The 12,008-nt window shown below is 40.6% G+C and overlaps 1 protein-coding gene across 1 annotated transcript; it reads right to left on the reverse strand.

Annotated features, from left to right (window-relative positions):
- Positions 1-3,383: 3,383 nt before the first annotated feature.
- LOC137124187 (aspartate aminotransferase, cytoplasmic-like) lies at positions 3,384-9,993 on the reverse strand. Its single transcript, XM_067498925.1, has 9 exons — positions 9,749-9,993; positions 7,580-7,761; positions 6,798-6,921; positions 6,525-6,637; positions 6,172-6,276; positions 5,902-6,052; positions 5,605-5,770; positions 5,371-5,513; positions 3,384-4,618 (listed from the first exon to the last, which is right to left on the reverse strand). The coding sequence occupies exons 1-9, from the start codon at positions 9,855-9,857 to the stop codon at positions 4,479-4,481; spliced, it is 1,233 nt and encodes a 410-aa protein (XP_067355026.1). The 5' UTR covers positions 9,858-9,993; the 3' UTR covers positions 3,384-4,478.
- Positions 9,994-12,008: the final 2,015 nt, after the last annotated feature.

Genomic DNA, 12,008 nt, shown 5'->3' on the forward strand with positions numbered 1-12,008 from the left:
ACGCTTTCTCCTGAACCCTTCATTCACTTTGACTCATATCATCTGAAATTCAGTTTGATGCCATTTTGACCTGAGCAGAATAGAAAACATCAGACGGTGACTCAGATATGGATGAAAGAGAAACTGTTGCACCCTGTCTGTTTGTAGATTTTAGAAATCTGAGGTGAGGTTTTCGTTTCAATTTACTTTTATTCATCACGAATTGTGACCACTGATCCATCCTAAATAATAATCAGTTGAACTGAGCCTGTTTTTTTTATTATAGCCTCTTCAATTATACACGAGTCTAATTCTTTCAGACTAAACTGAAGGTGAAATGAAAGTGAGCTCCTGACTGCAGGGGCTGCTCTCATTAACACAGGACGTGACCGAGACACTGGATCTTATGAAGAGTGTGAGCAGCACCACCTTTTAATATTCTCCTTTGCCCTTCACTGCTTTTATTGGCATCCTGTCTGAGAAAAAAAGATTATACACCACAGATTATTTATTGCTGTACATGTTTTGTCTGCACCTTGGCTGCACGAGGTTGAACAAACTCTAAGTGTTTCTGAATGTGCAGAGTTTCTCTTAAAACATCGACCAAAGCTCCGGGAGGTGGGGTTTACGTTTCAAGCTTGTCTGTTGTTTTGTTGTGCTGCCCAGGACTGTGACCCTATTTCTAAACAGGAAAAATCTTCAGAGTCTTTCACATCCGTTTATATCGCATCATGGAGAAGAAACCACAGTAGGTTGTTATTAGAAACTGTGCCAGTGCTTTAATGCTACGACCAATGAAAGTGTCTGAGTGGGGAAAAAGGTGCATTGTCCAGCAACAGACGTTTGGAGAGCAAACAGACCACGATCAGCCTCTCTTTAAATATTAATGCATCTTCATATTTTTAATAAAGTGTAGTTTTGTATCACTGGCTGTTATGTTATTGACGTCACTACATAGAAATAAAAGTTTAACTATTTGAAGGTCACAGTAACTAATTCTGAAACTTAACATTAAAAACAGGTCAGTTTCTAAATGCTTACGAACTATTTTACCATCTTCACTCTACAGAAACGACTACATGCAGCCGGCAGCATAAAAGAGCTGATTAGAGATTTAGATTTTTATTCACGAGTGTATGAGAAATCTTTCGTCAGCTGTACGAACAGTTAACTGAGCAAAGTTACTACAGCAACTCAGATTCTGAGTAACACAGTTTGTGTTACAACCTTTTCATACTTTATGTATGTTTTGCTGAAATTAAAATTGTGAAAGAAAATTGCATCGTAATGAAGTATTTTTGTAAATTTAGCCAAAGCCTGATCTGACTTTTTGTCGTCCAGCTTCAGTGTTGTCAAAAAAACGAATAAAACGCATCAATAAAGCTGGAAGACTGACATCATTGGTGGTTGTTCCATGTCAGACCTTTGCAGTTTGACTGAAGACTAATCATTTATCACACAGTTTGATTATAAATGTATCTGGCGACAGCTGCTGCTGAGCCAAAGACCTGTGTTTTTGGCTTGTCTGACTGACTGCAGCCCCAAATCCTTGCCCTGGTTTGGTGCATAGTGATGTGAACGTGCCTGAAACTGCAGCAATCTCTACCTTTATGTCCCCGCATGTGGCATCGAGGGGACAGGATGGACGGGTGTGGCTCCCTCACCCTGTGCTTGCAGAATTACTTTTGTGCCACTGCAGCACAGAAGAGCTGGAGGAGGAAAGATTTAGGGCAGTTTTCGGTCTGAGCATTATAAAAAGCTGTAATGGGCCATTTACTGAAAACTCAAGTCCATGTAATTTATACAATGTAGCTTCCTGCTTAAAATAACCTGCTGCTTTGCTTGTTAGGTTTTCATTTTGGGGAGGGGGGGAATACAATGCATACTTATTTCCTTGTATGATGATTATCAGATCTGTAGATAATAAATACTCCTATCATTCTCCCCGTGGTGTTGGCGTCTACACGCTCAGATCAATCCATCAAAGGCTGGACAGGATGATACAGTGATACACTTCTCTCATTGGCTAGTGTTAGAAGCTGGGGTGAGGGCAGGAGGAGGAGGAGGAGGGGGGGGGGGTGTACTGGGAATAACATATCAAACCTGCTGAGTCACTTTGCTGCATTGGTGCACCAGCCTCAGCCAATCAGCATCATCGCGAGGTCAAAACACAGGACAATATCCGATTCTGCTGCGTGATGCTTGAGATTAGATTTGAGGTTTGACAAACACATTCTCCTGAATCATTTGATCTTTGGTGATGAACATGTTTTTATGAGCCAGTGATCAGTGGCAGTTTGTAGTGTTGTTGTGTTAATGTAATGGGTAAGAATTTTATTTATATCGTGTGATTGTGTTTTTCATTTAAATACAGAGAAAAATAAAGGTTCGCAAAAAGTTAAATCCTAATTGTTTAATGGTCTAATGATATGTTACATAGTTGCCACTGTCAGCAAAGGCAGCAGTACAGCTGCACTTGGTGAAATCTTTCTTCATTAAAAGAACAAACACTGCAGTTCATTTTGACTCAATCCCACATGCACCATCCTACTGTTGCAAAAACGCACCAAAAGCTTATTAGTCTGCTAGAGGGAAGAGTCCTCGACGGTTGAGTGTTTCCTCCTGTTTCTATACTTAAACCTCTTAAAAAACTAGGCACCAGATGTTTTAATGAGCTACTTTATATACACTTCACACACTACAACACATTTTAACATAATGCCGCTTTGAAGAAAGATTTACAAAGATCTTTGTGTCTAATTATCAACATCAAGCGAGAAAATTTCTTTAACCTTTGCAATTTAAGAACAAACACATTGTACAGTAACATGTAATGTGTATTGTATTATGTGTTACAAAAAAAGTATAAAGTATGGTGGAAATATATCATCTAGGTGACCTTCCCCATATTGTGCTTTCAGGAACAGCTGCAATATAGGGAGACTGAGCATGAGGCTGGGGATGGGGATGGGCTGTAGGGGATTCTGTGTCTTGCCTGGGGCCACTCCAACATCTTTAAATTAATACAAGAAGGTCTTGTTTGGTTGCAATTTATAGTACAAGTGCGAAATTTGTTCATAATAAATGTCTTTTTCTTTTAAAACCTTAAATTCATAGGTGTGTTTTTGCTTTCATTGCTACCAACTGAAGAGTAAATATGTGAATAGAACAAGTTCAATGCATCTTGCTGATTTTTCACAAATAATCAGAAGTGGTTCCTTCCTTTAATGTGTAATGTGAATTAAACTTAACAGGAACTTAACATTTTAGATTGCTACAGATTATCACGTTATCAAAAGCTTCAAGTTTAACAATGTTTAAATAGTTAGTTTTTCAAACCAGTGACTCAGTCAGAGTGTGTGCACTTCAAAAAAAAAAAAGAAGGAAGCAGAGAGCAGAGTGGGTCAGTTCCTGTGGTTTATAATTTATTTCAGTATCAACACACATACTGGAGTGTAGCTCTGAAGTCTGATCTTAGAACAACCAACTTCACTGAGGTTTTCTGTAACAATAAGTTTACTGCAGGGTGGAAAGAAACGACAGCAACAGAGAGAGAAGAGGCAAATCATTGTTCACTGTTGGCACACAAAGTCGCTTTGTGACCTTCGACTAGCTTCAAACTTTTCTACGTAGCAGCACAGGTCTGACAACACCGACATCATCGGCCACATGCATCTCCTTTATGTACCCTTTCAACACAGTGAAATAAAAACTGTTTAACCTTTTTATATTCTAAAATATGATATGACCTGGGATGACTTAATTGTGCATTTAAGTTGTTTTCAACAACTTATCAATAATGAAAAAAAAGGACCCACGAGCAGTTTAAATCAAGTTTGGTAGTGAGATTACAGATTCAGTCAATCATTGCACTACGGCAGGAAAATTTGATTTTTCTGCTTTGCCATAAGTTCAGGGCTGAAGTAAGAGACTTCGGTAGAGGTTCAGTTTCTTGCAGGTAACAGCAATTTCATCTATATACACATAACCTTTGCTGTTTTGTTCAGAGGAAACATACATCATACATTCCGTCTTGAAGAGTTACAGGTTACAAAGGAAGCACAATATTTCCATTAAAACTCTAAAGCTCGGTCTAGTTTGGTGATGTCCAATGTGAAACACGCAAAAACAGAGCTGAACTTTTGAGACCAGAACTGCCTGGAAAGCACAAAGGCAGGCAATCTACAAATTAATGGACTATGATCAAATATATTTCAACTTTGTATCACCTACACATTATGGGACGCAGAGCTCTGTGGCAACCGATACCTGACTGTGTGCATTCAAGTGTTTTCCTATTTTCATTGCACCTCCCAAAGGGTTTATATTTAATGTGACAACAGTAACGCATTCATTTGTCTTCCCATTGATTTAACTGCAAATTCTTTCCTGCAGTTTAACCAATCAAAGGAGAGGATAAGCAGGTGAGGAAGCACAGACATGACGATACTTCCTGTGGCTTACACTAGGCAGGAAGTGGGTGGAGAGGGAGGCGGCCTTTACTGGACCGTGGTGACGGCTTCGTGGATGGACTGAGCGACATAGTCGATGTTCTTGGTGGTCAGACCGCACATGTTGATGCGACCGCTGGCCATCAGGTACACGTGTTTCTCCTTGATCAAGTACTCCACCTGTTTGGCTGTAAGACACGATTCACAGTGGTGTTCAAACAGAGTGTGGAAGAACTTATGCTTCATGCTTTATTCTTCTTTCAACGTGCAATTCTTTGGTACAATGCGTAATACGCCGGGAACATTCTTTAAATTTCTATGTTGTATAAATTTTACTCTCTTAACTATTTTATTGCCCATATGAGCAACTGTGAGGATGCCTCTGCAAGTTTGGTGAGAACGTGACGCAAGGTCACAAAGTACCAAACTGGCCCAAATATAAGGCAGAATTTTTTAAAACAGACTTGTAGGTTTTATACTGTATTTGATAACAAATCACTAAGCTGGAAAGTGCCTTTACAATGTATATAGTCTCTGTGCCTGGTGAAATGTTATTACACATTTATAACAGCAGATGGTGCCCGTAAACACAAGACTACAACTCCCCTCAGTTCAAGCTGACTAAAGCCCTGTTGAGCTCCAGTTTGAGCCACAAATGAGATATACAACAAGAATGGAGAGTACACTGTTGACTTGGAGGCTTCTTCTGTTTGTCAATTAGGCAACTTTGCTCACATTAACTTTACCTTTGTTATTGTAATTTTCTTTGGCCTTTTCTGTCACTGTTGCCTAATTTAAATAGCTACTTCTGTTAACATCTCAAACCCTTTCTATGGGAACTAGGATTCACTTTTGCCACATTTTGTGAGAGATTTCTTTGGGCCAATATGGTTCATCTTAATTTTGAATGTGTGTGTGTGTGTGTGTGTTTCGTACTCACGGTTTAGGCCAGTAAAGCTGAACATGCCAATTTGCTGGGTGATGTGATCCCAGGTCCCTGGGGTGCCCAAGGCCTGCAGCTTTGTCTTCAGCTGATCTCTCATCAACAGAACACGGTCTGCCATGGTCTTAACGTTACCTTTCCTAAAGCAGGTAGAAAAAAAGGAGACGTTCAAAAACTTTAATAGACTGTTCTGGGGTTTAGCAGTGAGTTAGCTGATCCGAACTAGCACACCATTCTTCAAAAAGCTCAGAGCTGTTGAGGGTCTTGCTGACGATGCGTGCTCCCTGAGATGGAGGGTTGGACCAGGTCGTCCTGACAATCTTCTCCAACTGAGACAGGGTGCGGGACAGATTGTCGCTGTCCAGCGCGACAACGGTCAGGTTCCCCACTCTCTCATCTGAGAAGAGAAAAAAAAAGGAATTACATTAAAGTATATTGTGAGAATGAGTGGTGTTTTGTCAATGTCCATAGTATGAGCACATGGTTTTTTTTTTTTGAGGGACTATATTTCTGGCAAGTATCACTCACTGTACAGGCCAAAGTTTTTGGAGAAGGACTGAGCAATGAAGAGCTCAAAGCCCTCAGAGACAAAGAAGCGGATGGCCCAGGCATCTTTTTCCAGACTTCCAGAGGCGAAGCCCTGATAGGCCGAGTCAAAGAACACAAACAAGTTCCTTCTCTACAGAAAGAAAGGCAGAAATGCAAAATTCATTATTCATGGCGACATAACTGAGACAGAGAGTGTGTGTTCGTCACTCTGGGGGCATAAAACCACCCACGACAACAACACCACTTTACCTTCATGACCTCTGCAATCTGCTTCCACTCCTGCTGGGTCGGGTCAGTGCCGGTGGGGTTGTGTGCACATGCGTGAAGGACAAAAATGGAGCGTTCTGGAGCTTTCTGAGGAAGAGTCATAAAGAAACTTAACTGTTGCTGTTCTTGCAAATGCTGTTTACTTTCAGATTTTTATTTCCCCCCTTTTCTCACTACCTAAAGTGAGTGGCAGTGGTCTGATGATGCTACTGATGGAGATTAACTTTTTTACAAAACCTCTTAGGGTTGATTCTGCTTGGCTGAGTTGCTACCACCATGAGAAAATTTAGACGTTCAGCAAACTTTCACTTTTCCCCACACCAGCCCCTTCACACCTCCAAGTCATCCAGAAGCCCTTGGAGGTCCAGACCCCTATTAGCAGCATCCCAGTAGCGGTAGGGTCGGATGTCTTTGAAGCCAGCATCAGAAAACACCCCGTTGTGGTTCTCTGCAGAGAAGAAGAACATAAAGCATTATACTGTGAATGTAATGTTCTCCTCATTTGTCCTATAAAAGGTAACAACTAAGGATCTGTGAAGCTTTTCAGTCACCCAGGTCACGAAAACTTGTAGGACAGGTTTTTTCTTGCCTTACAGCTGTGTACTAACCCCAGGTGGGTGCAGAGACATAGACAGGTGTAGCTGTGTTGTTGGTGCCGTTGTACCAGCGCCGCAGGAAATCTGCCCCGATCCTCAAAGCACCAGTCCCACCGAGAGCCTGCACTCCTCCAACCTAACAGAGGCAACAGCAGGAGGTCAATGGGGTGAAAAAGAGATGATGAGAGCGAGAGAGAGAGACAGAGAGAGCGAGAGAGCGAGAAAGAGAGAGAGAGCGAGAGAGAGAGAGAGAGAGAACTGGATGGCTTTGTTTTTGCTAAATCTGAAATACTCCCACAGTAGAGTTAGATAATGTTATCTTGCACAGTTAACACTTTGGACAAGCCTTTGTCGTGTTTTATTTACAGGATTTTTTTTTTTTAAATCGGCTTATCCTGTGAGTTCAGGGTCACCACAGCGGATCTTTGGCCGCATGTTGATTTGGCACACTTTTTACGATCGATGTCCATCCTGACGGAACCCTCCCCAATTTCTACCGGGCTTGGGAGGGGGATGAGTTTTGTGAACGCGGCCTCTTAAAAGTTGTTTTGTGAATAATGCTCACAGGATAGAGTGAATCTTAGACACAAACAGACAGAGCACAAGATGACGTGCTAAACTGTACAGGATAGAACACATAGTGTACAGAATACTGTTCTTTACACACATATCCTTATGCCAACAGTTTAAAAATACTGTTCTAATATTGTTTGGTCAGTACTCACATGACTCTCAATTGGTGTGTGTACCAGGCTCAGTGGTTAGAATTTAAGTATTTAATATCTGTATTTTACCCTGTTCTCCTTTATGGCAGGACTGTCGTCTCCCAACGCGACCTTGGAGGCGGCAGAGCGGAACTCGGGCAGGCCGAGGATGGGCAAGTACTCGTGGTTCAGGCTGCCGTCCTCCACAATCAGTCGCTCCACCTTCTTCACCACAGGCAGCACCCAGGGCTGGCAGTCATCAGTACGGTAAGCTGGAGGGACACAAAATAACTCAATAACTTATTTATTTGCCTTCTATCTTACAGAGTTCCACACCCATTCGGCCTTTAATCTGATCAAAGCACAAGGCTTTTAAGCAGTATATGGTCATTAATACATACAATACACGTTTTTCTGCTGTTTACTTAGACAACAGCAAATATATTTACATATTAAACACACGCACACGTCTAGTTGTTGAGGGTGACCTTCACTTTGCGTCTGTGTGTGTTCAACATATTTGACACCTTAAGAACTTGTGCTCCCCCACACTGTATGGAAGCCTGTGCAGAGCTGTATCAAGTATCAGGCCTTCACCACAGCTGCAGATGGCTGCTTTGGATCAAAGGTCAGACATATTTAAGAGGTCAAAGGATGAGCTGGAAGAGTATTTGGTAGTTGTCAAAATAATTAAGCAGATCACCAGAATGACAGTGATGTTTCTGTGCAGTGTGTGAGCTGCTGCTTTCACTTTCCACAAAACACTAACATGTAGGTTATGGACACAGCAGTAACATTGTTGTTATTGATGGCTTTTTACTGTCCCCTTGTTCAGTTCCTCATCATTAATGAATCAGAAAGCATCATTTCCAACTGAACAAAACTACCTACAACGAATGATAAATACTCTACTCTGGATAATTTTTTCCCAGCAAAACTACTGCACCATAAGTTTAAGTAAAATTTTAGTACCATGTTGACAACAGTTTCAATAACTCACTTAAACACTAACAATATTGTCAACAACTGAAACTGAATATAACCCATTATAGCACACTCAACTAAAACACTATTGTTGATTCTTTTACAGATTTTAAAATGGATGTTTAATATGTATATATATTTAAAACATTTGGGTCATTGGGATGTTGAAATATGGTTTGAATGTTTGTTTTAAATGTTAAAAATATATTGTTACTTGGACTTGAAGACTCACATGATGATACACTTTCTCAAGCTCAATAAACTGTTACATATTATTGAAACTTACCAATGAATGACAGCTTGAGAGAATGATAAGGCAAATACAACATACAACCACAGACTTTACTAATTATGATATTGAATTCCAAATTTTGTATTAACTGTGGTATAAAGACAGCACACAAGAGATCAGAGGTGCTGTACTAAGAACAGATCAATACCACACAAAACCAGATCATAATCATATTTTGTCCATTTTTTAAAATAAAATACAAGATAAAGCAAGGCTAAGGTTTCCAGTTAGTATATTATGATACCCCCAGAAACTAACTAGCCCCTGTCTGGTGGACCAGGGGTCCCACAGTGCTATGGAATTAGAGATACTCAGGTGCTGTTTTTAGTAACATTGTGTACTGTACTGAGTTTTACACGAGCCCTAATATCGTATCAACAATCCCAGAGAGGGTTACTACAAGGTTATCAAACACAAGGGCGCAATGATCGGAAACGTGCTGCTGCGTGTTAAGTTACCAAACCAGTACGTCCAAGTCTCTGTGGTCTGGCTTGTGCTTATAAACGCTTAAAATGTTGCGTTCAAGGACACAGGTGAGGCAGTGAAACCTCCTGTTGTAAGTTACACTTTTAGCTACATCACAGCCCTCTTTAAATAAGAAATGACAAATGATTGGAGGTTGACTGAGCAGTAACAAGACGAGCCTCGGCCTACCTATACCGTCCTTTTATTCCGTATCACAGACATAAGTTCATTATTTAGACACATGAATTGAGCTTACACGGGGATGCATGAAGTGAAGCTCACGTGTGCTCCACGTCGTTAGCCTCACAGCTAGCTTGAGGCGAAGGTCAAATCAACGAGGTGCTAATGTTTCGTATCTAGCAAACAAACAAACTCTAAAGCACAAGCGGAGCTAGGTGGCTAAGCTAAGCTAGCAAGCACAGCCGGTTTCCGGGCTATCTGCTCGGCTGAACCACTGCAGACCAAGCTAACTTATTTTTACCTTTGGGATTAGCCAAGAGCTAACTGCCATCGCTTACCTCCAACTCCCAGATTCACCTTCTGCGGGTGGTTGTCCTCTCTGAAGTCGGCCGTCAGTTTGAAGACCGCTACAGGGGGAGCCTGCGGGACATCGCCGAATACGGACATGGTTCAGGATAAAGCTTGTATTGCCGGTGCTGCAGGAAGAGGAGACGGGGACACTGTGCTTTCAGCGCCGGTTAGAAACAGAGCGACAGGCCGGGTTCACCTTCACCCCGCCGGTTCAGGACAGGAGAAACAAGCGTCAAACCGACAGCCAATGACAAAGCGGGAAAGTGTGACGTAACCCGAGAGAGCCAATAAGAGCAAGGGGATGAAAATACACAAAAGTCAAGATTTAAACCATATTTCTTTCTCATATTTACTTTTTACTATTTTGTCCTTTTTAATAAACATGTATTCACATTAAAGCGTTTATCTTATTCAACACGTTTCTTTTTTTCATAATTTATTTTGTAATTAGTTTTGACAATAGAGTAACGTCACAGCAAAAAGTTGTACATTCAAGTGAGGGGGAAGTTCTATTTCTCACGACAACTAACAATTGTACAAGCTGAATGTCCATTGGAACTTTTGTCAATGAAAAAATTCTTTGTTTTGCTGTTTTTGCCATTTCAAAATAAGGAGTGTGTACAATTGAGGTTACTGTGGAAGATGTCACAGGTATCTCTGTCTTAATGTGCTCTTTAAATAAACACTGGCTGATAAGCAGTGAGCGGTTCAGGTAAGACAACCACGTTATCACAGCCATCAGAGTGAGGAACATGTGGAAACAGCCCTGAGGACCAAAGAAGCACTGAAAGTGTTGATGGTTATTAACACAAACCCTCTGTAGCTTTTCTTTTAATTAAGCTATTTTCTTATTTGTTTGTTTATTGCACTTATTCACTTTTATATATTTTCCTTTTTTATTTTTCTTAATTTGGTAGTTTTATTTATTTAGCCACTAGAGGTCAGTGTGATTATGATGAATGTGCAGAGACTCACTGATAACAGCTTCGTGTCCCGCACGCTGCTCAGGTCAAACATGCTTCATCTTCATTTTCATGACTTTCAAATGGTCAAATCTCACGCTATTAAAACCATGTCAAAATTTTACAGAGAAATGATTGGCCCAGTCTCAGCACAGCTATTATTTTCTTTTTGAGTCTAGAAAAGAGTTCATACAATATTGTTCTACGATGCCTGTCAGTTGTTCAAAATGATTATGTGAAATGAAAAAAAAATAAATGTGTTAAATTACAGTTCTGTTTATCTCCATTTCTACCGAGAGAGAGAGAGCGAGCGAGGGAGAGATTTACAGTACATATATACATTTTATATTTTATAGATTTAAATATACATTTACTTTTTATGTGAGTATAATAAAATAGAAATAGAGCAAATGCACATAAAATTATATTAACATTGTTTCCAGCATCTCAAATCTGAAGATGTGCTGCCTTGTCTCATTGATATAACATCTTTGGGTTTTAGGTAACACATGCAATTTAAAGATGCTATGCTGTTTTAGAGATTTTCAGTTTTATCTGACATGTCATAGTCAACTTAGTGATGTAGACGTACAGATATTAATTGTAGACTTGACTGTGCAATAAGTACATAAATAAAACATAGCTGTGTAAAAGTCTAAAGGTAAACCAACACAATGCCTACTTGGTAAATGTAGCTCTACATACTAATATTGGCATATGAATCTCTGCACCCACGGCTCCTATTCTAAGACTCAGCACGTGCTTTTGTGCTTCTCCTCAAAAATCCAGGTGTTTTTCACTCTCCTCTTCCCCATCTCTCTTTCTCTGTCTCTCTCCTGTGTTGAAGCTGAAGTGTTTGATGAATAGCCTCAGCTTCACTTCTGTATAGCATCCACTTCCAGCCCGCCTGTAGCTAAAGTAGCGTGTTTTTGTGTCAGTGAAGTGTGACTCTCAGACACACACAGACACATTCATTTCCCAGGACTAACAATTGGAGGTCTAGCGCTTTCACATACTTGCACACAAATCTCAATGCAAATTAGACCAGATATAACAACCTACACTTTCATAAATGTCTAAACCTGAATGTTGTTTAACAAAGGCAACAGTAGACACACACACACACACACTTAATACTTCAGACATCACCCTGCTGCCCTCTCACTCTGTCACTGCCAGAGATGATGAGGCCTCCAACTCTCCTCCACTCTTTCCCTTTTTCCTTTCCCTCTCCAGAAACACTCTGGTGAACCATCAACAGTGTTGAATTTCAAAGGGGCGAGGG

This window comes from Channa argus, chromosome 3, assembly GCF_033026475.1.
Source record: "Channa argus isolate prfri chromosome 3, Channa argus male v1.0, whole genome shotgun sequence".
In the NCBI taxonomy this organism is placed as follows: domain Eukaryota; kingdom Metazoa; phylum Chordata; class Actinopteri; order Anabantiformes; family Channidae; genus Channa; species Channa argus.